Source organism: Neovison vison, chromosome 12 (genome assembly GCF_020171115.1).
Source record: "Neovison vison isolate M4711 chromosome 12, ASM_NN_V1, whole genome shotgun sequence".
In the NCBI taxonomy this organism is placed as follows: domain Eukaryota; kingdom Metazoa; phylum Chordata; class Mammalia; order Carnivora; family Mustelidae; genus Neogale; species Neogale vison.
This window is the reverse complement of record NC_058102.1, coordinates 48,462,101-48,489,559: the sequence shown is the minus strand read 5'-3', so window position 1 is coordinate 48,489,559 and position 27,459 is coordinate 48,462,101. Positions and strand designations below refer to the sequence as shown.

Below are 27,459 nucleotides of genomic sequence, written 5' to 3'. Positions count from 1 at the left end.
CAAGAGTTTCTTAGGTCATGGGAAGCAATAATCAGGGAAGATTGATTGGACTTCATCAATGAAAAACCTCATTAGAGACATCATTAAGAAAATGAAAGAGAGCAAGCCATATACTGGAAGAAACATGTAAGGCTTGTAGCCGATAGAGAACAACTCAATAAAAAGATAATGCAGGGACACCTGGGTGGCTCAGTGGGTTAAAGCCTCTGCCTTGGGCTCAGCTTATGATCCCAGGGTCCTGGGATGGAGCCCCACATCCGGCTCTCTGCTCAGCAGGGAGCCTGCTTCCCTTCCTGTTTCTCTGCCTGCCTCTCTGCTTGCTTGTGATCTCTGTCTGTGAAATGAATAAATAAAATCTTTTAAAAAAAAAAAAAAAAGATAATGCAGTAAAAAGGGCAAAGATTTGACAGATACTTCACAGAAGCAGGCAGATGAATGGCCAATAAAGACATGAAAACATGTTCAGCATCATTAGTCATCTAAGCTCAAATGCCTCTTTCTATTAAGCATTTTTGCATGTATTTCTGAGTTTGTACTCTCTTTTTCTTACTTTGACTTGATTTTATTTTCTTAAATAGACCTACTAAAATTTCTCCTGTAAGAACTTTTATACTTTTTCTTATAGGGAAAACACCCTGCATACCCTGAAACAGCGGCAGCTACCTTCTTACATAGGAAGTGTCCGGCCCCTTGTCACTGAATTGGTAAGTTTCTTTGAAATGAAAGTTGTCTTCAAGGATCCATGATTGGTTTTTTTTATTAATTCATTTATCATTTTTATTTTTTAAAAGAGTTACTTATTTATTTATTTGAGAGAGAGAAGGGAGAGGGTCAGAGGGAGAAGCAGACTCCTTGCTCAGCAGGGAGCCCAATGTAGGACTCAGTCCAGGGACTCCAGGATCATGACCTGAGCCAAAGGTAGTCGCCTAACCAACTGAACCACCCAGGTGCCCCCTGTAATTGTTTTCTAAAGTCTGAGAATTTTTATTCACACAGATCCTAGTTTTGGTTTCCCAAAAGTTTGCATTATACCATTTAACTCTAAAGCTACTCAGTTGCATTTGAATTTGACCAAATGTATTTGAACATATCTGTGGCCCATGAATTGTAAATTGTAGAAGAAGGTTCAGAAAGTGATTTCCCAGCTTTAGAAATAAGTTAATTTTGGTCTTAAAGTAAGGTTTGACCTCTCAACTGTAAGGTGATGACTTATGAAAGCTCTTCTATAGGGAGACTGGGTGGCTGAACTGAGTTGAGTGTCTGCCTTCAGTTCAGGTTGTGGTCCTGGGATCCTGGGACCGAGCTCCACGTTGGGTTCCCTGCTCAGTGGCGAACCTGCTTCTGTTCACCTACCTCCCTGCTGCTTGTGCTCTCTTGCTATCTCTTGCTGTCTCTCTCTAGCAAATAAATAGATAAAATCTGAAAAAAAGTGGGGGGAGCGCCTAGGTGGCTCAGTGGTCATGATCTCGGGGTCCTGGGATTGAGCCCTGTGTCGAGCTCTCTGCTCAGCGGGGAGCCTGCTTCTCCCCTCTTTCTCACTCTCTGCCTACTTGTGATCTCTGTCAAATAAATAAATAAAATCTTTTAAAAAAAAAAAAAGGAAAGGAAAGAAGAAAGCTCTTACATATAAAAAGCAGGGGGAAGAAAGCTTGACATTAGAAAGGTCATTCCAGGATATGAGTAATAGGAATAACAGTACAATTGAAGAGAACAGGAGTCTAATTCCTGTAGAAATAAAGGAGCAGAGCTTTGTGACAGGTGGAGACATGTGCACTAAATATTTATAATGAAAAGTGGGAGAAATAAGTAACAACTGGAAAAATTGATAGAATTCCATTGGGTACCAAAGTGATGTTGATGAAAATTGTTTTGGAAACTACTAGAAGAGCTTGCAATAATCATAGCTAAATTACTCTGTAGCAAGCAACTAAAAATCATTTAATCTTAACATCTGAAAAGTGGTGATTTCCTTCTTGGCAGAAAGAGACTGTGTTCCAAAACTGAATGATTGTATTAGTCTGCAGAATATTTGTGAAAGAGCTGTTTTCCTTATTATAAACTTTATTTTCTGAATCAATATTCATATTACTGTATACTTAGTAGCATTTGAAATGAGTCACATTAAAATAGTTTCTCACTTAAAATTCATCATGAAGATCACATGGGCTATTTACTGCAAAAGTGAGGACAGTATGTTATCCCAAATGTTTAAAGGCACATTTTGTTCTATTTATGAAAAATAGTAGGTGGGAATAACTGTTAAAGGTGGATTTTATTTACTAGAAATCTGTTCTTAAAACTTTTTTTATTGGACACTGGTGTGTTTTATATGGTCTTAGTTCCATAGTGAGCTCTCTTCTCAGTATGATCTCAAAGTACCAGCTAAGCATTTTCAAGTTACGGAATGTGCTGCCGACTCCCTTAGTTTTCCTCTGGCTCCTTCTCCATCTAGGCCTCATTCTGTTTTGTTTATAAGTTTTTTTGTTTGTTTGTTTTTGTTTTTTTTAATTTGACAGAGAGAGAGACAGCGAGAGCGGGAACACAAGCAGGGGGAGTGGGAAAGGGAGAAGCAGGCTTCTCTATTCCAGGACCCTGGGATCATGATGTGAGCCAAAGGCAGAGGCTTAACGACTGAGCCACCCAGGTGCCCTCAGTTCCGTTTAGAATTAACTTGGTTGTGTAATTGCTACAACAGGGTACAGCTCGTGTCAGCTGGAATGATGAGTAGCATTTTTAGAATTATCTGGCTAGGCAGCCGTAGTAGTGTTACTGCCTTGCCTGACTAGACCTGTACCTTTGTGGGCCAACAGAGTTTGTTTTGAATGGGCAGCAGATAGTTGTGTGTCTCTCTGGAATACCTGTGATATTTTCACTCCTTTTGTTACTTAACTAAATTGTAAATAAAGTTATTTCAGTATATAAACTCAGGAGATTTATCATCTCTTGGTGATATTCAAAATGTATGTGGGTACAAAGAATTTATCATTGATTTTTTTTGGGGGGGTGTTAGGACCCTGATGCTCCTATTAGACAGAAAATGCCCCTTGATGATCTGGATAGAGAAGATGAAGTCCGATTACTCAAGTATCTTTTCACTTTAATCCGTGCTGGAATGACAGAAGAGGTAAGTCATATATCCTGCTGCTTCAGTTTCAAAGTCATAGACTCTTCAAGTTGGAAGGGATCTTTGTGACCACCTAGTTTGTCTCCTCGATGCAATCATCTCTTCCACAGTATTTCCCTGGGATCATGACCTGTGCCGAAGGCAGAGGCTTTAACCCACTGAGCCACCCAGGTGCCCCCCCCCTTATCTTGTATTTAAAATATGCAAGTCAATAGTTTTGATACATTGCATTATTTTTTTTTTTACTGTAGTAAAGTATAACACAATTTGTCATTTTATTTTTTAGAGATTTTATTTATTTGACAGAGAGAGGTACAGTGAGACAGGGAACACAAGCAGGGGAGGTGGGAGAGGGAGAAGCAGGCTCCTCACGAGCAGGGAGCCCAATGCAGGGCTTGATCCAGGACCCCAGGATCTTGACCTGAGCCGAATGCAGATGCTTAACGGCTGAGCCACGCACATGCCCTAAAATTTGTCATTTTAACCATTTTTTAGTGTACATTTCAGTGCCATTAATTGCATTTATAACTTTATGAAACCATTACATGTTTCCAAAAGTCTTTTCATCAACCCAAACAAAAACTCTGTAATCAGTATGTAACAACTCATTTCTCCCTTCCCTCAGCCCTTGGTAACTTCTGATCTACTTCTGTCTCTATGAATTTGCCTATTCTAGCCATTTCATGTGAGTGGAATCATGCAATATTTGTTCTTTTGTATCTGATTTATTTTATCCTTCCTTTTTTAGATAGCATATCAAAACATTTTTCCATGTTACTACATAGCATTTATAATTTTTAATAGCCACAAATCCAGAATGATGTTTGGGGTAGGGTATTCTATAACTGGTTATATTAATTGGGTTCTCTAGCTTCAAGTGATAGAAACCCAACTCAGGTTATTTACAAGGGAGGAATTGATTGGTTTGTAGAACAGGGAAGTATAGGGGGTTATATTTGGTTTTAAGCAGGATCTGGGGACTCACTAGGATACCATCTCTTTCCCAGGCTCTTGGCTCTGTCCCTCTCTGTGTGGCTTCATTCTCAAGAAGCCTCATGTCACTGATGGCCAGCAGCCCCAGGCTTACATCCTTTTGTCAGTTAGCATTTCCAGCAGAAGGAGTTATGTCTCCTTCTCAGAATCTCCAGCAAGAGCCCTGGGAGTGATTCTTGTTAGGTCACATCCCTAATCCTAGAGTTCAGAGGTGGGATCATAGGATCTTACCTAAACCATATGAACTAAATGGGGAAGAGACAGTTCCTAAAGAGGTGATGCTATCTATCTCACTGGAATGTTTCGCTGATTAGTCTAAGTTCATCTGTTTGGTCACAGTTAATATAAATATCAGTGGGCTGAATGAGCACTAGGGCCTTGTCATTATAGAGACTGGTTTTCATAATACTTTTGCTTAGATCAGTGGTCATATCAATCTCTTAAGCCCCATTTGTCTCTAGTGGAACTAAATCCTTGTAGGCACCATGGGAGCCAATTAGTAAGCCCAAAACCAAAAGGTTTATTAGGGAAAGATAGAAAGGTGGAGACCACAGAAGAGACATGTTTGCTGGTGGCAAAGTGAAATGCCAGTACTAGTTGCCTACATTGTCCTTTGAAATAATTGTGCTTTAAATTATCTAATCCTGAAGTATATTGCTTATACTTTCATTTATTTATTTATTTATCATTATTTATTATTTATTTATTCATTCATTCATTCATTCGTTCATTTTTAAAGATTTTATTTATTTGACACAGAGAGAAAGAATACAAGCAGGGGGAGCAGAGGGAGAGGGAGAGAGGGAAGCAGTCTCCCGCTAAGCAAGGAGCCTGACGTGGGGCTCGATCCTAGGACTCTGAGATCTCGACCTGAACTAAAGGCAGTCTCTTAACCAACTGAGACACCCAGGCACCCAGATTTTATTTACTTATTTGAGAGAGAGAACACAAGTGGAGGGGAGAGAGAAGCAGGCTCCTGGCTGAGCATGGAGCCCGATGTGGGACTTGATCTCAGGACCTGAGATCTTGACCTGAGCCAAAGGTAGACAGATGCCTAACTGACTGAGCCACCCAGGAGCCCCTGCTTATACTTTTCTTTAAGTCACAAATGCTTTTAACTCTGGTTATATGACTGACTGCCCCTTTTTGTTTCTGAAGGCACAACGACTCTGTAAACGTTGTGGTCAAGCATGGAGAGCTGCAACACTTGAAGGCTGGAAACTCTACCATGACCCTAATGTGAATGGAGGTATTTTAGTAGATTTGATTCTCAGAATGAGATGATATATTTAGCTTAAATGCCAGTCTTTATGAAGCATAGCTTTTGTTTTTAGAAATTGTTGAAATAGGAGTTCTCTATTTTAAACTGTAAATTTTTATTTCTTTTACTGTTTTATAGGAACAGAATTAGAACCTGTAGAAGGGAATCCATATAGAATCATTTGGAAAATAAGTTGTTGGAGAATGGCAGAAGATGTAAGATACAAGAAAACCTTTATTGATACTGATTTTTAATTAATTGCAAGCCTGTTGATGGTGCTGTGAAACATTTAGAGTGGTAGAACACTAAGGTTTCTGTTTCCAAAAACTTTTTTTTTTTTTTAAAGTAGGCGCCACACCCAGTTGTGGGGCTCGAATTCACAACCCTGAGATTGAGTTGCATGCTCTACTAACTGAGCCAGGAAGGTGTCCCTATTTTCAGAAAACTTCTGATCACATTGCCTGAGCCAGGCAGGGGCCCATTTTCAAAAAACTTCTGATCAAATTGAAGAATGGGTTGGGAGGTTTAACTACCAACCAGAATTATTCAGACACTAAGTACTAAGAATTAAATACTGATAAAAGGTAAAAATAGAAAGAAGGTATCAAATGAATTCAGAGAATAAGCATTTGGGCTAAATCTGGCTTCCCAGGGAAGAGAATTGAATTGCAGTTTAAAAAATTACTAGGATTTGAGTTGTTGGATATGAAAAGAAATGGAAGGAATTCTTGGTAGGTTATGTAAGTTGGAAAACCTAAGGGGAAGGTGGTAGATCTAGGGCTATCAGGTTGGAGCAGAGGGCTCATAAAAGGAAATAGAATCAGTTCTGTTACCATACCATAAGACCTGTGCATTCCTAAAAAAAAAATCACTGCAGCATGCAAAATTTTGCAGAAAACCCACAGGCCTTTTGGGGAAAATAGAGTTTCGAGCACAGTACTCAAAAACCATCGGCAACACATCAAAAGATAAAAACTTAAGACCCTGTTAAACAGGAAATACACAAATGTTACAGTAAATATGGCATTTTACCTTGAAAAAACACTGGTTTACTTGTGCATTTGAGTGTCAGGGCGTTGCAGCTTGAGTTACTGTGAGGTGTAGAAGGAGGTTAGCTGAAATTAAAATGAAAATTGTAACTCTTGATATGGATGGAGTTAGCTTATAATATACCTAATGAAGTGAGGTGGCAGGTAGATGTTTGAGATATGTTAGTTTTGTGTATTTATAACTGGCTCCATTCAGCTCGGTGTGGTTTTCTGCATTCACCTAGTGTTTCTTGTAGATGAAATTTGTGTTATGAAAAATTGCATTACGTTTAAGTTGTTCCTTGATAGATCAGTTGCACTGGAACAAATTCACATTTTCAAAACAAAGGTTGGAACAGAACTAATGGAAAAGATGATTGAAAAAGTTAAATTAAGAACAGGCACTGGGGGCACGTGGGTGGCTCAGTGGGTTAAGCCTCTGCCTTGGGCTCAGGTCATGATCTCAGGGTCCTGGGATTGAGCCCCGCATCGGACTCTCTGCTTGGCAGAGAGCCTGCTTCCTCCTCTCTCTCTGCCTGCCTCTCTGCCTGCTTCTGATCTCTATCAAATAAGTAAATAAAATCTTTAAAAAAAAAAAAAAAACAGGCATTGGTGGTCCTCAAGTGTTTCTCTAAAGAAGTATATATCATTGATAGTAGTGAACCATCAAAACTTTGAGAGCACATGGTAACAGTGCTTTTAATAAGATTAACATGATAGGGGAAAAAAAAAAATAGGCTTAAAAATTGAATGGACCAAAGGCTGAGAAACTAGTTAGGCTGTTGGAATTATTGAGACACTAAGTATGAAGGGCCTGTTCTAGGATAATATTGATAGTGGAAAGGAAGGAACAAGAGTGGTCAAAAGGGTGATTGGAAACAAAGGCAGAGAAGGATTCAGGTAAACAGTGAAAGTCTCTGAAGTCTTATTTAGATGATAAGAAAACAAGAAGTGCCATCAATAGAATCTGATAGTAAAATGAACTAATTTGATAAACATAATTAGTCCTGCTTTGGAATTAAATGCAGACTGATAAAAGACAGGTCCCAGGTGCCTAGTTTTGATGTTCTGTAAGTATCAAGTAGTATTAGGCATTTAGGAGCTTCCTAGAGGAAAACAGCTACTCCAGATCTATCTGGAATAAAATTTAACTATGATAAGTAATCAAAGCATCTGTTGGAGTTGGATCTTTCATCCTATATTTGAAATTGAGATGATTGATTTTTCCTGAAGATTTCAGCACTGCCTATATCAGCAAACCAAGGAGTCCTTTTTTTTTTTTTTTAATCTAAGATTTTATTTATTTGAGAGAGAGAGCGAGCAAGCATAAGAGGGGGAAGATCAGAGGGAGAAGCAAACCCCATGCTGAGCAGGAAACTGATGCAGGACTCAATCTCCAGGATCATAACCTGAGCCGAAGGCAGTCACTCAACCAACTGAGCCACCCTGACGCCCCAAAGGAGTCCTTACTGCCCCACTAGATCTTTAACTGAAGTTTAGAAACTATCAAGTGAATACTTAAGGCCATTTTAGAAGACTTATAAAATTCCAGATTATGAAAAAATGTACATCCTTAGAAAAACAGTATTTCACATTTATACTCATTGTATTTCAGGAGCTTTTTAATAGATACGAGAGGGCAATTTATGCAGCTTTAAGTGGAAATCTCAAGCAGGTATGTAATCTATTTTAATTCATTTTTCCCCTGTGGATCAAAATCAGATACATATTCTAATATTCATATATAATAAATTTTATAAGCTTAAGCTACTTTCTAAGAGTAGCAGTGACAGCAAAATCATGAAATAGAATAGTGACTTGAGTTGCTTAATTTCATGTATGCCCTACACCAAATGATGTTTTAATAAATGGAATCAGGCTTTAATTTCTAAGAATTACAAATTTAATTCCAATATATATGTATTTTTTTTTTTACAAAACACATTTATTGATGACTTACAGTGCCCATCGGTTTATACAGAAGTGTACCACTGAGGCATAGTGACTGTTGGGATTGTTCTATGTTTGTGTATGTGTGTTTCTTGCAAACCCCACCACCCCCTGCATTTTATAGCTATTTGTGTGTGTTGTAATAACTAGTTGAAACACCATCTTACATCCAACATGGAAAATTGATGCCATTGTGAACTGAGTATGGAAAAAATCTTAATAGTTAAAACTTTTTAAAAGATTGGTATGAGTTGGGTAATGGGCTGTTTGGTATGTATATTACAATCCACTATGTTTTATGTCATTAAAATGACTTTATAGTCCATATCAATGGAAGTAACTGCTCTCCCCACCCCTTGTTGACTGTATATTTGTTTCTGGTTTGGTATGGGAAAAAAAGCTGCTTCCCGTCTGTGACACCTGGGAAGACACAGTGTGGGCCTACTTTCGGGTGATGGTGGACAGTTTGGTAGAACAGGAGATCCGGACATCGGTAGTGAATCTGGATGAAACTGAAGAACTCCCTAGGGAGTATTTGGAAGCAAAGTGAGTTTGTTCTTTTGTTTTTTGTCCTGGTGATTTGCAGTACGCTCTGTAAAGTTTTATTTTGTAGCCCTTATTCATATTATTAATATTGTTTTATCCTTTCCTATTTTCTTTTTAAAGTTGGACCTTAGATAAGGTATTTGAAGAACTTCAAGCTACTGATAAAAAGGTAAATATTAGTAAGAACATTTTAGGATAACTAGAATAGGAAACAATGTTATGCTGTTGTACCACATATCTGAAAAGGAAAAAAATACCTGAAACTGTTATATTTTCTCCTTTTCCTTACCTCTTATCTAAATGAGAGACATTCTTTTTTATTTTATTTTTTTTTAAGATTTTATTTATTTATTTGACAGTCAGAGATCACAAGTAAGCAGAGAGGCTGGCAGAGAGAGAAGAGGAAGCTCCCTTGCTGAGCAGAGAGCCTGAAGTGGGGCTTGATCCCAGGACCCTGGGACCATGACCTGAGCTGAAGGCAGAGGCTTTGACCCACTGAGCCACCCAGGCATCCCTAATTTATCTCTTTTTGAAAAAGGAAAATATTAATGGAAAATGAATAAGACATTTCCTAGATCTTAAAATAATCTAATATTTTTAGGTAATATTCTCATAAATAATTTTAAATAACTGAAGTATGTAGCAAAATAATCCAAAGGTATAAATAAAATCTATATAGTACAAAAACTATAAAGTAACTTCCTCCCAACCACTTTATGGTTATTCTCATTCCCCAGAGATGATAAAATATATAGCTATATAGTCTTCTATATTTTTCTCCTTCTCCATAATCTTACAAATATGTGTAAATAATGTAGTTAATTCCGAGATACAATTTTGATTTTTCTTGTTTTTTTTTTTTTTTGCATCATATTACATGCATTACTCTCCAACTTGGGAGGAGTGTTTTGTCTTTATTTATTAACTTTTTGAAAGAGAGATTTCATGGAGGGGTAGGGGCAGAGGGAGAAAGAGAATCTTTTTTTTTTTTTAAGATTTTATTTATTTATTTGACAGAGAGATCACAAGTAGTCCGAGAGGCAGGCAGAGTGAGAGGGGGAAGCAGACTCCCCGCCGAGCAGAGAGCCTGATGTGGGGCTCGATCCCAGGACCCTTAGATCATGACCTGAGCCTAAGGCAGAGCCTTAACCCACTAAGCCACCCAGGTGCCCCAGGAAAGAGAATCTTAAGTAGGTTCCATGCCCAGCACAGAGCCCAAGCATGGAGCCAGACACAGCTCAGTTTCATAACCTTGAGATTGTGACTTGAACTGAAATCAGGAGTCAGATACTTAACTGAGACACCCAGACACCCCAGCTGTTTGTTTTTTGGTTTTTTTTTTTTTTCTTTTAATGATACTTTCTCCAAGTTAGGGGATATAGATTTAGGGTAACCTGACCTATTCTTTTTAATCATTCCTCTTTTGATGTATTTAGGTTGTTTCTAGCAGTGCAGTGAGCATTCTTATATACATACATGCTTATCTACTAGTCCTATTTTAGGGTAAGTGCCCTAAAACCAGGGTTGCTGAAATAAAGAGTAGATATATATTAAATTAATTACCTGGTTGTAGCATTTAATTCATACTCCCATAAGTAATTTATTAATGCGGCCATCTGCCTGCATTCTCACCAGTCCCAGATGTCACACTTTGAATTTTTTGCTAATGTATCAGATTAGGTGGGAAATAGGAACTTGCTGTTCTGCTCTTACTTCCCTGTCTATTCATAAGGCTGAGCAAGTTTTCCTGTGTTTATTGACCATGTGTGAATTTCCTATTCACATCTTTTACCTATTTTTCTGTTGAGTTTTATCTTTTCCTTTTTACTATATATGACTGTATAGTAAAGAAATTAATACTTCTTCTGTCAAGTATTTTTTTTTTTTTTAAAGATTTTATTTATTTATTTGACAGAGAGAGATCACAAGTAGGCAGAGAGGCAGGCAGAGAGAGAGAGAGGAGGAAGCAGGCTCCCTGCTGAGCAGAGAGCCCGATGCGGGACTTGATCCCAGGACCCTGAGATCATGACCTGAGCCGAAGGCAGCGGCTTAACCCACTGAGCCACCCAGGCGCCCCTGTCAAGTATTTCTTACCCGTCTGTTATTTTGTGGAGATTCCAGCTAATTAAAAATAAAGCAAGTAAAGGAATAGATATACATATTAGAATTAGGAATTAGATATACATATTAGAATTAGGAATTAGATATATGTATTAGAAAGAGGGGAATATTTACATATGAAGAAAGTATAAATCTAGAAACTCAATTTACTAAAAACTCAGTTACTAGGATTCATAAAAGAATGAGAATTTTTAAGTACCTAAATTCAATACAAAGTTACCCCCCAAAATCATAGCCTGTCTGTATTTTTCACAACTAATTAGAAAAGGATTTGGTGCTCCCCCCCAAAAAAGTCCCATTAAATTATTGACCAAAACCATAATATACATAGGAATAAAATTTAACTAAGGGTTTGAGGACTTTCAAAAAGAAACTGTTGAATCTTATTGGAAGACATGAGTATAAATAGATGTACCATGTTCCTGGATGAGAGGATTTGATGTAAATGTAAGCCATTCCAAAATTAACATAGAAACTTAGTCTTTGGGGGATTATTTCTTTTCTTTTTTTTTTTTTTTCCAAGATTTTTATTTATTTATTTGACAGGCAGAGATCACAAGTAGGCAGAGAGGCAGGCAGAGAGAAAGAGGTGGAAGCAGGCTCCCTGCTGAGCAGGGATCCCTATGTGGGTCTCAATCCCAGGACCCTGGGATCATGACCTGAGCTGAAGGCAGAGGGTTTAACCCACTGAGCCACCCAGGTGCCCTGGAGGATTATTTCTAAACAGAGAATTTTACAAATAGAAGAATAAATGAGAATGGCAAGATGGCAAGAAAACTTGAAAAAGAATAATATGCACTAGTTGCCTTACTTAATAATAAAACAAAATAATTATACAACAAAACAATATGCACTTAACACAGGAATGAATAAATAGATCAGTGAAACACAGACATCGTTATTAGATCTAAATATGTATTAGCACTTAGAGATGACAGAGGTGATTTTTCATTTCAAAGGAAGAGGGATTTATTTACATACATGATATGGGCATGGTTGACTTTCTGTCTGGAGGAAAACAGCTAAATCCCTACCTCATGCCTCATTTTAAAATCAGTTCCAGATAGAGCAAAGATTTGAACGTAACCAAGAATGAATGCTGCAAGAAAAGTTAGATAATGAAATAAAAAATTAAAATGTGTTTGGCAAAAAAGAAATAAACTATTTGCTTCCAAACAGTGCAACAGAAGGTCACTTACAGTTTTTTCTACTGTCTAATCACTATTTTGGTGGCTTCTGTTATGCATGGTGCCCTTTGCAGAAGAGAATACAAAGGAATGCTTTCAACAACTGTTCGTTTTTGGAGAAATCTTATAGTTTGTTTTGCTTAGGTTACATGTGCCCTTCCTTTCTGGCTCACCATGGAGTGCCAAGAAAAACAATAATAAAATATTAAAAATGAAAGTAATAATATTCAGAGATTAAATTGTTTTATCACAATTCTCTGCTTTCAGCGATTGTTCAGCTTGAGTATATTCCAAAGACATTACTTTCTCAAATTTGTTTTCATCTCCTAAGACCCCTCATGTGCAACTTTTCCTTTATATTGTTTCAAAAGTTGACCTTTGGCTTACTAATGAATACATACTAAAGAATGATCACTGGGAGATTTATGGAAAATGTAAAAATTTTTTCAGAGAGTTTTGGAAGAGAATCAAGAACATTATCATATAGTTCAAAAGTTCCTTATCCTGGGAGACATTGATGGTAAGATACTATAATTTTGTTTTACTTTCTATGAGTTCTTTGTTTCCTTTCTTTCTTTCTTTTTAAGATTTTATTTATTTATTTGAGAGAGAGAGAGAAAAAGAGAGCATGAGAGGAGAGAGGTCAGCGGGAGAAACAGACCCCTGCTGAGCAGGGAGCCCTTTAAAAAGTTATCAAAACAGTACAGACTCACCGCATCTTTTAATCTTTATATCAGCCTATTTGAATGCAGCTATTAATTGTTAGATAATAGAGCTTGAATTTAATCCTGGGTTTATTTTATATGGGGGTTATTAACAATGAGGTAGTGATTTCATAGTACTATAGGAATACAGTAAATATCCTGAGTAATGTTTATTTCTATTCTTTTGGTCTTTATTCCTCTTAACTGAATTTTTGCTTTGATGTCTTGTAGGTTTGATGAATGAATTTAACAAATGGCTTTCCAAAAGCAGAAACAATCTGCCTGGACACCTTCTCCGCTTCATGACTCACCTCATTTTGTTTTTCCACACTCTGGGACTACAGATCAAAGTAAATAAAAAAGAACAATTAACTGTCCTTTGCAAGGGTGATGCTGTATGCCTCTCATCAGGAAAACATGCTACTTTTTTGTGGGGTGTTTTGTTTTTTTTCCTAGAAATGGTGGTAAGGGTGCAGAAGTCTGTTTTTTTTAAGATTTTATTTATCTGAGAGAGAGAGAGAGAGACGTGCGGGGAGGGGTCAGGGGAGTGGAATGAGGAGGGAGCCTGACATGAACCCCAGATATGAATCCCAGAACCCCGGGATAATGACCCTGACCTGAAGGCAGACCCTCAGTCGACTGAGCCACCCAAGCGCCCTGGCATAGAAGTCTTCTAGACAGTCTTGTATGGTCACTCAATGATAACTCACTGTGGATGACCCTTTAGGGCTCTAGTCTATGGATGCAGAATACCAGTGAGGGTTTGTGTGTGTGTGTGTTAAGTAATTTTTTAAAAAGATTTTATTAGCACATGTGAATGTGCTGAGGGAGGGACAGATGGACAAGCTGACTCACCACTGAGCAGGGAGCCCAATGTAGGGCTGGATCCCAACACTTTGAGATTATGACAGGCTCTGAAGTCAGATGCTTATCCAGAGTGAGCAACCCAGGTGCCTTATGTGGTTTTTGATAAATTCATAACTTTATCCTCATCAGTACCCAGTTCTAAATCAACCCTCCAAGCTAACTGAACAAGACTGCTTTTTCTATGTGAGGTTTCAAACCTTTGTTTTCGTTTTTCTTTTTGTTTCTTTTTCCTAAATGATGGTACACATTTAGTACCTATAGGAGGCAGAATGATAAACAGTAGTTGAAAGTTTGGACTTTGGAGTTAGAATCCTGGGTTTGCATCCTTTCTCAGCACCTTCTAGTATGTAATTCTGGGTAAAATAAAAACCTCTGTAGTTTTCTTAGTTTAGAAACTCTTAGTTTCTTCCTCTGTAAATTGTGAACAATGATAGTAACTACTCACAAAGAGTTATGGAAGGTTCATTTGGGCAGCATATAAACTTTGCTAAGCACTTAGCCTAGCATGTAGTCATTGCTCCATGGTAAATATTAAAATCATTCAATCACTTAATAGAATTTTTATTAGATACCTTGCTGGTACATATAAGCAGTTTTGTTTATAATTGAATTATATCCTTTTTTCTATGAAGGAAGAAGTTTCCATTGAAATTTTAAAGACCTACATACAGGTAAACTTTAAGAATCCACAATTTTATTTATTTATTTATTTATTTTTGGTGGAAACAAAAATCAGAATGGTGATGTTTTAATGCTCAGTGGTGGGAAAGTCATCAGAATCTGTAAGAGATCTTTTAATTATCTTAAGTATATTTTATTTAGAATTTAAAATCATTTTGTTCAGTAGAACAAATCCACATCTATATGAATCTCTCATTAATGTTTGAAATTTTGAAGTGAATTTTTTAAAAAACACTGCTGATCCCAGAACCTGTTGTTATTATTGACATATTTTGATCTTTTTCTGTTTTTTTAGCTTTTAATAAATGAGAAGCATACAAATCTCATAGCATTTTATACCTGTCATTTGCCTCAAGACCTAGCTGTAGCCCAGTATGCATTATTTTTGGAAGGTGTTACAGAATTTGAGCAGCGCCACCATTGCCTGGAACTGGCTAAAGAAGCAGGTAAAAATGGTTGAGAACTTTTTGTTGGGTTTCACAGGCAAGTTATCATTTTGGCATTAGTAACATTTATCTTTATAGTTTTAAATCTTCTCTTGAGAGAAAAAGAATGAAATTTGTGATGAAATTCTGTTTTAGGAATAAAATAACTTACACTGTAACCCATGTAGAATATCCCTGTTGTGGCATTTTCTTTTACAATTTTATAGTGTCTTTCATATTTTACACGTTATATTTTTATAGAATTTTAATTCCAGTTTCCAAATCATTGTGACTGTTTAGAGAATATTAGTGTAAATGATTAATTCTTGTTTTTGTCTCTTAAAAAAATTCCTCAGATTTGGATATTGCAGCTATAACAAAGACTGTAGTCGAGAATATCCGAAAGAAAGATAATGGTGAATTCAGTCATCATGACGTGGCCCCAGCCCTAGATACCAGCACTACTGAGGTAACATAAGGGGCAGGGGAGTTGTGTGTGTAACTCCTAATCCCTCTTTGGTGGCTCTTTGGTGAACTTCCTCCTTAACATACTCTGCCTCCTTTCTTTAAGAATTTTTTTTTTTTTTTTTTAAGAATTTTTCTTTGTCAGCCAAAACCTTTTAAATTTTAAAAATTGGCAGCAGACTTAATATGTAAGGGATTTAAGTTACTTGCAGTAGTATTGTGTTAAAGGAAGCTTCTTTAACAGAAAAAGAAGTGAGCTTTGGATTTTTGCTTATTGGATTATTCTAGACACTTGATCAATCTCTATCTCTTTAAGTTGTTTACTTACCCTATTTTCAGGAAAAACAAAAACAAAAACAAAAAACCATTTTAGAGTAGCCGTTAAGGAATCACCTGGTTAAGTTGGTGGGACATAGAATACTTAATTCCAGACTCATACTCCAAGAAGTTTTTTGTAATTTTTTCAGGGTTTTTTTTTTGTTTTTTTGTTTTGTTTTTAGATTTTATTTATTTATTTGTCAGAGAGAGGAAGAGAGAGAGCAAACTTACAAGCAAGGGGAACAGCAGGCACCCCACTGAGCAAGGAGCCCAATGTGGGACTCGATCTTAGAACCCTGGGATCATGACCTGAGCCAAAGGCAGACACTTAACTGACTGAGCCACCTAGGCATCCCTTTTTTGTAATTTGAGTTACTAAGTGTGAGAAGAAACTAAGGAAAGCTAGATTCTTTCATAATTTCATGTAACTTGAGGGAAAATCATGTTTACTAAATGTAAGTTAATTCTACTACTAGAATATATTAGAAAAAGTTACAATCAATGTTTCTTTTTTTCCAAATAAATGAATAGGAGGACCGTTTAAAAATTGACGTAATTGACTGGTTGGTATTTGACCCAGCACAGAGGGCGGAAGCACTTAAACAAGGCAATGCGATAATGAGAAAATTCTTAGGTATGCTTTATTTTAATATTCTCTTCTCAGGCTTTTGTTCAAACTTACATATTCTTAAATTTTTGTTTTGTTGTGGTTTTTTTGTTTTTGTTTTTCTAATCCTTCCGGGGGAGGGGGGGCAGGTGACAAAACAGCCATTCTTATATATCAGGTCCAGTATAATGAAACAAAACATTTAACATTATCATTGTCCTAATCAGTATTTCATATAATCTCAAGGCTTTGAAAAATGTAATTGCCTTAAGATGCAAAAGTTGGTAAAAGCAGCTGCATTAAATGAATCCTTTTGTGACTTGACCCACTGAAATAAGGAAAAAGCCTGGCTATTAAGTACAAAGAATCACCCAAACTTTTAATAAAACTACTTTGGGACTCAAGATGCTTACAGCTGACTGTAAAAGTTGCAAACCAATTAATTTGACTCCTTTAGAAACAACCATACAGCAATTCACATATATTGAAAAATTGTGCCTCTTTTTCACAGCATCAAAAAAGCATGAAGCTGCAAAAGAAGTATTTGTGAAAATTCCTCAGGATTCTATAGCAGAAATCTATAATCAGTGGGAGGAACAAGGAATGGAAAGTCCACTTCCCGCCGAAGATGATAATGCTATCAGAGAACATTTGTGCATTAGAGCTTATTTGGTGAGCCTATAAAGAAAATCACAAATGAGTCTACCTTCATGATTTTTCTGATTCACTCTCAGACTTTGAACTGTTCATCCAATAGTGGTGACTGACTTTTTATCTTCTCTCTCTTGTGACTGTGGTACTGATTGGTCCACAGGAGCATTGAGATCATGGTCTGGCCTTCATCAGCATAAGGTTCTAATTCATGCTAACCAACCAAGAACTTCACTTCGTAGAGTGTGTGATGTCTGAAACTTAGTGTCCTTGCAATTCTTTAGATGCTTGTATCAACTTTAGTGTTTCTTTGGGGGTGAGGCGTCAATAACCGAGAAAGGCGAGATAATTAAATTTGTTATACCTAAAATAACAACATACTCATTTAAAATGCTTTCAACAAAAAATGAACATCAGGCTAGGTTCTAGGGGACATCTGTGGATAGCAGTCTATCCTTGCCCTGTAGAAGCTAATGGGCTAGTGAAGAAGACAGACAAGTAAACATCACAAAGTGGTAAATGTCAAGATATGTATATGACCAGAGTGCTTGAGATAGGACTAGGTGCCAGAAAACACAATATACGTGTACCTTGCTGGTGTTCACCATTTGACAAAATATTTATTCACAGTGGGTTTTTTTGGGTGCAAAAAATAAATGTTGAACAGTTCTGTTTCTTGATGTTGCAAAATTACTTCTAAGAACCAGATTTTAAAAGCTCTATAGAACATACGGAAAACTTGTGTTTGTTTCGTATTTTTATATTTTATTTTACATCTTAGGAAGCCAATGAAACCTTTAATGAGTGGTTTAAGCATATGAATTCAGCTCCACAGAAACCTACTTTGATACCGCAAGCAACTTTTACTGAGAGAGTGGCTCATGAACACAAAGAAAAGAAATATGAAGTAAGTTGAATTTAGATAAGACCTATCTATTGCACTTTAAAAAAAAGATCACATTTTTTTTCAGATTTTTTTTTTCTAGTTTTGATTCCAGTATGTTAACATACAGTGTTCTATCAGTTTCAGGTGTCCAAAATAGTGATTCAACACATCCATACATCCCCTAGTGCTCATCACAAGTGCACTCCTTAATCCCCATTACCTATTTCACCCATCCCCCAACCACCTCCCCTCATACATGGACAGACACTTGGACTGATTCCATAACTTGGCTATTGTAAAGAATGCAGTAAACATCGGGGCGCGTGTATCCCTTTGAATTAGTGTTTTTATATTTTTTAGGTAAACTCCCAGTAGTGCCAATTGCTGGTCATAGGGTAGTTCTATTTTCAACTTTTTGAGGAACCTTCATACTGTTTTCCACAGTGTCTGTACCAGTTTGCATTCCCACCAACAGTGCACAAGGGTTCCTTTCTCTCTATATCATCACCAATATTTGTTGTTTCTTATGTTTTTGATTTTAGCCATTCTGACAGGTGTGAGGTGATACCTCATTGTGGTTTTGATTTGCATTTCCCTGATCATGAGTGATGTTGAGCATCTTTCCTGTGTCTGTTGGCCATCTGTATGTCTTCTTTGGAAAAATGTCTTTTCAGGTCTTCTGAATATTTTTTAACTGGTTTATTTCATTTTTTTGGTGTTGAGTTGCAGAAATTCTTTATATATTTTGGATACTAGCCTTCATTGGATATGTTATTTGCAAATATCTTTTTCCATTAGTGGGTTACCCTTTAGTTTTGTTGATTATTTCCTTTGTTGTGCAGGTTTTTATTTTGCTATAGTCCCAATAGTTTGTTTTTGGTTTTGTTTCCCTTGCTTCAGGAGACATATCTAGAAAAGTGTTGCTATGGTCAATTTTAGAGATCTTTACTGTACTCTCTTCTAGGTTTTTTTTTGTTTTTTTTTTAAGATTGATTTATTTTATTTGAGAGAGCGAGAGTAAGAGTGAGTGCAAGTGGGAGGGGTAGAAGGAGAAAATCTTGAGCAGACTCCTCACTGAGTGCAGAGCCTGTTGCTTTGCAGGGCTTTATCACACGACCCATGAGATCATGACCTGAGCTGAGACCAAGAATTGGGTGCCTACAAGTTGAGCCACCCTGATGCTGCTCTCTTTAGGATTTTTATGGTTTCAGGTTTCCCATTTAGGTCTTTAATTCATTTTGAATTTGTTTTTGTGTTTGGTGTAAGGAAGTGGTCCAGTTACATTCTTTTGCATGTAGCTATCCAATTTTCCGAACATCATTTGTTAAAGAAACTGTCTTTTTCCCATTGGACTATCTTTCCTGCTTGTTGAAGATTAATTGACCATATAACTGTGAGTTGATCAGGTCATATTTAAAGAGGTAATTTCTTCAGCAGTTCTATTCTTACTGTAACAGGTGATCTTTCTGTTAATGCTATTTGAAAAAAAGACACCTGTTAGTTTTCTGCAGGTTATTACCCTCAGGTGACATTAATGTTCATTTATGAAGTTAACATTTTAGTGTTTTATTTCACTGCAGTCTGTTGATTATTTTTGTATTTGGCTGACTAAAGTTAACTTTATTTTTTTTAAGTTTTATTTATTTATTTAAGTAATCTCTGTACTTATGTGGGGCTTGAACTCATGACCCAGAAATCAAGAGTTGCATGCTTCTCAATAAAGTGAACTCTTTAGAATGATGTTCCATGTAAATATTCCTGTATGTACTTTTACAAATACATTATTTATTGGTTTTAGTCTGTTAATGTCTTGTGTTTGTTTTGCAGATGGATTATGTTATTTGGAAAGGACATTTAGATGCCCTGACTGCTGATGTGAAGGAGAAAATGTACAATGTCTTGTTGTTTGTTGATGGTGGGTGGATGGTAGATGTTAGAGAGGTAAGCTCTGTACATTGTATATAGCTAAAAAGGAAAAGTCTATTTTCAAAGGTTCTTTCTCTAAATAGAAGCACCTATGGATCTTATATATCCTTTGCTCTTGTAACTGAACATCCCTTAATTTAAACCTAGACTGAAAATACTAACTAGGGAATAGAAATCTTGGACTATTGAGTAAACTTATTTCTTCAGATTTAGTGTGTTCATTCAAGATACTAAAATGTAACTTTTTAAAATTCTGGATCTAAAAATTTAATTGTATTTGCATTCAATTCAGTTTAAGGATACAAAGATAAGTCTAGTAGCCATGACCCTCACCTCTGAGCTATCCATTTAAATGACCTTGGTGGGGGCAGGCAGCTTTTTTAAAATGCTGGGCTCCACTCTCAGAGATTCTGATTTAATTGATCTGTGATAGGGCTGGATTTATTGGTTTTTGGGTTTTTTTAATCTGCTGGAGAGCTTAAATGTATATCCTGGTTGAGACTAGTTACGAAAGTACCTAATGCCATAAGAAAAGCACAGATTAAGTATTTTGTGAGTTCAGGAAAAGAAAAGGTTGGTTTTACCTGGAAGATGTCTAGACAGGGTACTTGAAAGGTATAGTATTTGATTCCTAAAGAATGATGTCAAAGCTGAGTGAGTAGAGGGAAAAGGAAGGATACTGAAGGTAACTATCATGTGAGTGAAAAAATACAGAGGCCTGATCCTGTGGTTTAACAGAAACCTTGAATAATCAGCTTTGCCTCTGCAGACTTCATGATCTGTTAAAGGGGAACTGTAAATGCTGGATTCTTGAATATTTAGTGCAGTATTTTGAACAGAGAACCTAGAATGCCCTTTCCCCGATAGCTATACCGATGGCTTTCCTACCTCCTTCAGTAGTATGCCCAATGTTCTCTCTCTAGAGACCCTCCCCATTTTCCAGCCCCAGCCACCCTGTATCACTTTCTTATTATCCTGCATTGGTTTTCCTTGTGGCAGTTACATATAATGTATAATGTATATTATTTGCTTGTTGTGTGTCTACCTCCATTAAGATTTAGACTTTATGAAGGCAGCAACATTGTTTTCTTCATTTCTCTGAGTTTGGCACTTAAGTTAATGCCTGGAACATAAGAAGCTTTCAGAAAATGTTTGGTACATTTAGTAAATGACTGGGGTGAATGCACTGTCTTCATATTAGAGATACCTGTAATGTCAGTGCAGTTCAACTCCTGTGGGCAACACATACCAGTTAATGAATCTTTCTCACATGTAAGGCACTAGTATATGTCCCTAATGGAAGGAATGTTTTAATTTTATACATTTACAGGATTTTTCAAAGCTTTTGTTCATTCGAATGACAAAAACAGCTTAGGTTGTGGAGAGCAACTGATTTTCTTTTCCTTGTGGCAAATTGCTGGGCCCATCAGGCATAATTCAGGACAGTTGGTAGCCTTCAGTCTGCTGGTGTGGGAAGCCATTTGAGTTAGCAGAACAGATTACCAGTAACACCCCTTTAATATTTGGCCAGCAACAAGACCAAGAAGAAGCAGGGGGCCAGAATCCATCCTGTGTGATCAGATTACTAATAGACCTGCTGCTACTTTCAGGTGATAAGGGGTCTGGGAGCCAGGGCCGCTTTGCCTCCCTAGCAAGGGGGCGAAAGATGCCCTTGGAGTACAAATGGAGTGACTCAGAGGAAGTGCTCACATTCTTAACAGGCTCTGGGTGGAAACAACTAATGTGAATTATGAGTAAGACCTTTGATTTTAAATCCACCTCTGAAGGTAGTGAGTGCCTATTTGAGAAATAAAAGTGCTTTCCCTTTCAAAGTTAAGAAAACACAATGCATGCATGCATTTTAATATTTACTGTTAATATATTTATATCTCAAAATAAGACTGAACAATTGATAGTAATTTTTCCTATGTGTGGAAAACTGACCTACATCAGCCTAAATTAGTACAAATCACTCCTTGGTGGAATTACCACATACATTTTGTTGCTCCACTTACATCTGCTTTTGAAAAATGCTTTCGCAGCTTAACATAGTCTGTCCCATGAAGATACTTACACTGATTAATATAAGTTGTCATAAACAACAACAGAAAGTTCCAGACTTCTAAGAAGGTACTGCTTTTAAAAAAATTTATTAGGTATTTTATTAGGCTTTTCTAAAGACCAGGTATTAAGCTTGTCTTGTTCTCTGTTTTGTCTTATGCTGTGAACTCTGTGGATTTCCTTTCTATTTTTAAGATTATTTCACAAAGGTTAAGGCTGGGTTCTTTTTAAATTATTTTAATGATTTTTAGATTTCAAATTTGTTGCGAGAAAACGTTTTGGGTACATTTCTGTACTCTTACTACTGCCCACATAATTTTTTAGAAAGGCCCATATGTACTTCGAAATGCTAATTGTTTTCTCCACATTGTTTTTCTCATATATCTGTTAGTTCTGTCTCCTTAATTATATTATTCAAATCTATAGGGTCTTTTAATTTTTCTGTTTTTGAAAAGTTATACAAAGGAATCATAAATTCACTTTGCTTAAAAAGAGTTTGTGGTGACATTGTCCCTCCCTGTGTGCCTCTCCCCACCTCATGACCCTTCTCCCCAGCAGCAGTCACCACCGTCAGTTTATGTCCTCTCACATGTATTTCCATCTGTGCACATCAAGGGAAACGGTGCTTCTTTTCTCTTCCCAGTTTTGTTCCAGTGGTATTTAGTCTCTTACTGCTTTAAGCATGTTTTTATTCAAGACATAATAAATATTAGAAATACAAATTTAAAAAAAAAGAAAAATATAAATTCAGAAGCATTTTGTTTTTGTTATCAGACCAGGGACTCCTCTGTATTAGGTTTTGTTTGCCTTCATGCAGTTTTACCAAAAATTGTGTGTCTGTCATGATTAAAATCCTGCCTTGTTTTATTTTTAATGGGCATCATGAGCTTTAGAGAAACCCCATTAGCTTCTACCTGTTGCATTTTGGTTTTGATTCAATACTTGGGTTTTTTATAACAATATTTACCTTAAACTTGTTAAAATGACAACTTGATGTCCGACTATAGGATGCTGAAGAAGACCATGAAAGGACACACCAAATGGTTTCATTGAGAAAGCTTTGTCTGCCGATGTTGTGTTTTCTGCTTCATACCATTTTGCATAGTACTGGTCAGTATCAGGAATGCTTGCAGTTAGCAGATATGGTCTCCTCTGAGCGCCACAAACTGTATCTGGTAAGTTCTGGAGCATTTACAGTTTTAAGTTTTAGTGATTTGATAAGCTCTGTAATAATATTTGATTTTGTGAGATGTGTTTACATTTTTGAGATGTTCTTAGATTTTCTTAAAGTAATGGTCCACTTCTAATGTTTGTTCTTTTTTTTGAAAATACATACATATTCATAAACACTTAGAAGTAAATAGACTGGCTCAAAGAAAGAGCTTTGAACATAGTGGCCCTTGGCTATATAAATATTAAAGAGGAATTTCTTATGTTAAGCTAATCGGGTTGATTAAATGACCATAAATTCATATATTCTTCCTTGCTCTCATTCTTAACTTTTTTTTTTTCTTTTCTTAAAATCAGGTATTTTCTAAGGAAGAACTAAGGAAATTGTTGCAGAAGTTAAGAGAATCCTCTCTAATGCTCCTAGACCAGGGACTTGATCCATTAGGATATGAAATTCAGTCATAATTCATCCACTCTGCTAATTTCTATGATAAATGGAGTTTCTTGTAAAATACACATATTTGTAATTACTGGGTTTTTTCTTTTGCATTGTCATGGGAAAAATGAAAATTTACACATTTGCATTTTATATTTTTCAGAATATTATGATGATACTTTGAAAATTTAATGTATTATATGACTATTTCCCTGCATTTATTAATAAAATTATATAAAAATTAAAATTTTCTGTTCTTACAAATTCCAGAATTACCTCTTATGTAATAAGAAATTAAGTTTCCTGTTATCCTACTTTTCTCTTGTGAGCATAAATATGCTGATACCTTAAAATTATAAAGAGGATGAGAAGTAGATTCATTTCTAAATCAGGTATGTAATTTCTTATAAAATTTAGTGGGTTTTTCCGGGGGGGAGATAAAGATTTTATTTATTTATTTGACACTGAGAGAGGGAACAGAAGCAGAGGGAGTGGGAGAGGGAGAAGCAGGCTTCCTGCTGAGCAGGGAGCCCGATGCGGGGCTGGATCCCAGACCATGAGATCATGACCTGAGCAGAAGGCAGATGCTTAACGACTAAGCCACCCAGGCGTCTTATAAATTTAGTGTTTTTTAAATACTGCAGTTAAGATGAATATAGCAAGAGTTTTGTCTAATATTATGCTTTTGTTTTCTTTATTTTGGAAACATTTCTTTTTTATTAACTCTTATTCAATAAACTGGCTACTAATTAAGTTAGATCTTATGAAGTCTTATCATGGTATCTGGTACACAGTAGGCACTGACTAAGCTGGGAAATAAAAAAATGAGTGGAATCTACACCAGCCCTTCTAGTAAGGGTTATACAACAAATACCTTTTTTAAATGCCATTAAAAAAATGCAAGTAATCTGCGCAGTAAGGCACTGTCACCAGCTAAGAGGGCTCTGAGGAGGTAGCATTAGAGCTGCTGTTTGAGTAATGCACTGAATTTGCCAGGGCAAAGATAAAGCACAAGAAGAGTGAGGGACTGCACATTGGGAAATCAGTATGAGCAAGGCCCAGAAATGGTAATGCATAGCATATTTATGAATCAGCAAGAATTTTCTTTCTTTCTTTCTTTCTTTCTTTCTTTCTCTCTCTCTCTCTCTCTCTCCCTCCCTCCCTCCCTCTCCCTCTCCCTCTCTCTCTCTCTCTCTCTTTCTTTCTTTCTGTCTTTCTTTCTTTTTTTAGAGAGAGATTGCATGCAAGAATGGGGAGGAAGAAAGAGGGGAGAGAGAATCTCCAGCAGGCTCCAGGCCTGCAACGCAGGGCTCGATCTCATGACCTGAGCCGAAATCCAGAATCGGATATGTAAGCAACTGAGCCATCCAGGTGCCCACACCTGAGCAATTTCTTTTTTTTTTTTTTTTTTTTTAAGATATTACTTATTTATTTGACAGAGAGACAGTGAGAGAGGGAGTACAGGCAGAGGAAGCAAGAGAGGGAGAAGCAGGCGCTCCGTGGAGCTGGGAACCTGATGCAGGGCTTGATTCCAGGACGCTGGGATCATGACCTGAGCAGATCATGACTGAGCCACCCAGGCACCCCACACCTGAGCAATTTCTTAAAGATGTATTTATAGATGCCACCCTAGAGACGTCTGGCTAGGAGGCCTGGTATAGGATCCTGGAAGTTGTATATTTAAGTATAATATGCCATAGGTGATTTTAATTAGCTTGGGGTATTCTGGCTTAAATCAGAGATGGATATTGTACCGAACACAGCGGGAGTTGATCATGATACACTGTTTGCATCAGCCCTGGAGAGGTGTAGAAGCAGTGGACTCCGCCTCAAGTTCTTATGCTAGCAAGAACGATCCAGAGGAAATATTTACTTTCCAAAACCTCTTTAGTTTTTATACATTAAAAAAATGAGGTGGAGCAGTATGAACTGACTTGGAAGTCTAAATCTTAACGAAATATGTATAAGATTTGTATGCTGAAACTATAAAATACTGATAAACCAAAGAAGAGCAAATAAATGGGAGAGACCTACCATATTCATTAAACGGAAGACTCAACATAGTAAAGATGCCAAATTGATAAACAGGTTTAACACAATTCTAACCAATATTTCAGCAAGAAAATAGATTATATATTACTTGGTATGAGTGAATTAATCTTCTTAGGTGTGATAATTGTGGCCAGATATGAGAGTGTCTTTTTTTTTTTTTTTAAAAGATTTATTTATTGGACAGACAGATGCCAAGTAGGCAGAGGCAGGCAGAGAGAGAGAGGAGGAAGCAGGCTCCCTTCTGAGCAGAGAGCCCGATGTGGGGCTCGATCCTAGGACCCTGGGATCATGACCCGAGCCGAAGGCAGAGGCCTTAACCCACTGAGCCACCCAGGCGCCCCGAGAGTGTCTTTTATTCTTCAGAGATATACCCCGATGGATGCCTGGGTGACTCAATCGTTAAACGTCTGCCTTCAGCTCAGGTCATGATCCCAGCGTCCTGGGATTGAATCCCACATTGGGCTCCCTGCTAACTGGAAACCTGCTTCTCCTTCTGCCTGCTGCTAGTCCCCCTGCTTGTTCTCTCTCTCTCTCTCTGTCCCCCTGCTTGTTCTCTCTCTCTCTCTCTCTGGCAAATAAATAAAATCTTTAAAAAGAATAAGAGATACCCACTGAAATATTTAGAGATGAAAGGCCATGAAGTCTGCACTTTAAAACAGTTTAGCTTTGGGGCACCTGGCTGGCTGGCTAGACATGGATAGAGCATGTGACTCTTGATCTTGGGGTGGTAAGTTCCAGCCCCATGTTGGGTATAGAGATGACTTGACTTAAAAAATAAATAAAAATTTAGGGCGCCTGGGTGGCTCAGTGGGTTAAGCCTCTGCCTCATGCTCAGGTCATGATCTCAAGGTTCTGGGATCGAGTCCCACATTGGGCTCTCTGCTCAGCAGGCTCTCTGCTCAGCGGGGGGCGTGCTTCCTCTTCTCTCTCTGCCTGCCTCTCTGCCTACTTGTGCTCTATCAAATAAATAAAAATAAAATACTTTTGGAGTGCCTGGGTGGCTCAGTGGGTTAAGCTGCTGCCTTCGGCTCGGGTCATGATCTCAGGGTCCTGGGATCGAGTCCCACATTGGGCTCTCTGCTCAGCAGGGAGCCTGTTTCCCTTCCTCTCTCTCTCTGCCTGCCTCTCTGCCTAGTTGTGATCTCTTTCTCTCTCTGTCAAATAAATAAATTAATTAATTTAAAAAATATATATATTTAAAAATAGGTTTAGCTTTAAAAGTCTACACAGATAAATATGTCAAAATATTAACTACAGAATCTATGTGAAGGGCACAGTCATGTTTATTAATCTCTAAACTTTTCTGTAGATTTTAAAACCTTCAAAATAAAAGATTTGAGTGGAGTTAAATAGTGACAGAACAACTAAATATCCATATGGAAAAGAAATGAATCATGGCCCCCACTTTATACTATTCACAAAAATTAATTAGAAGTGGATTTTAAGCCTCATTATGAAAGCTAAAACTAGGGGCGTCTGGGTGGCCCAGAGGGTTAAAGCCTCTTCCATCGGCTCGGCTCATGATCCAGAGTCCTGGGATCGAGCCCCGCATCAGGCTCTCTGCTGAGCAGGGAGCCTGCTTCCTCCTCTCTCTCTGCTTGCCTTTCTGCCTACTTGTGATCTCTGTCTGTCAAATAAATAAATAAAATCTTAAAAAAAAAAAAAAAGCTAAAACTAGGGGCGCCTGGGTGGCTCAGTGGGTTAAGCCGCTGCCTTCGGCTCAGGTCATGATCTCAGGGTCCTGGGATCGAGTCCTGCATCAGGCTCTCTGCTCAGCAGGGGGCCTGCTTCCCTTCCCCTCTCTCTGCCTGCCTCTCTGTCTACTGTGATCTCTCTCTGTCAAATAAATAAGTAAAATAAAAAAGCTAAAACTAAAGGTTTGAAGAAAAATAAAATCTTTAATGACCTGTGAGTAGGCAAAGATTTCCTATACAAGAAAAAAAGATTTTTCCTATTGACAGAAAGCAATAAGCATAAAGGAAATATTATTTCATTGAAAT

General features: G+C 37.3%; 1 protein-coding gene across 3 annotated transcripts in view; it reads left to right on the top strand.

Annotated features, from left to right (window-relative positions):
- NUP107 (nucleoporin 107) overlaps nucleotides 1–23,644 on the top strand; it is a 44,777-nt gene extending 21,133 nt beyond the window's left edge. For 2 of the 3 annotated variants that reach the window (XM_044226269.1, XM_044226271.1), the window contains 18 exons: nucleotides 626–704; nucleotides 3,011–3,124; nucleotides 5,276–5,366; nucleotides 5,517–5,593; nucleotides 8,022–8,081; nucleotides 8,757–8,902; nucleotides 9,023–9,071; nucleotides 12,661–12,730; nucleotides 13,146–13,264; nucleotides 14,414–14,452; nucleotides 14,758–14,908; nucleotides 15,244–15,356; nucleotides 16,202–16,304; nucleotides 16,789–16,949; nucleotides 17,710–17,835; nucleotides 19,642–19,755; nucleotides 22,809–22,976; nucleotides 23,329–23,644. In XM_044226269.1, coding sequence (XP_044082204.1) covers nucleotides 626–704; nucleotides 3,011–3,124; nucleotides 5,276–5,366; nucleotides 5,517–5,593; nucleotides 8,022–8,081; nucleotides 8,757–8,902; nucleotides 9,023–9,071; nucleotides 12,661–12,730; nucleotides 13,146–13,264; nucleotides 14,414–14,452; nucleotides 14,758–14,908; nucleotides 15,244–15,356; nucleotides 16,202–16,304; nucleotides 16,789–16,949; nucleotides 17,710–17,835; nucleotides 19,642–19,755; nucleotides 22,809–22,976; nucleotides 23,329–23,436 — 1,888 coding nt within the window. In that variant the 3' untranslated portion in view covers nucleotides 23,437–23,644. The remainder of the gene's footprint in view (nucleotides 1–625; nucleotides 705–3,010; nucleotides 3,125–5,275; nucleotides 5,367–5,516; nucleotides 5,594–8,021; nucleotides 8,082–8,756; nucleotides 8,903–9,022; nucleotides 9,072–12,660; nucleotides 12,731–13,145; nucleotides 13,265–14,413; nucleotides 14,453–14,757; nucleotides 14,909–15,243; nucleotides 15,357–16,201; nucleotides 16,305–16,788; nucleotides 16,950–17,709; nucleotides 17,836–19,641; nucleotides 19,756–22,808; nucleotides 22,977–23,328) is intronic. The other variant, XM_044226270.1, reaches the window with a different exon arrangement.
- The last annotated feature ends 3,815 nt before the right edge of the window (nucleotides 23,645–27,459 follow it).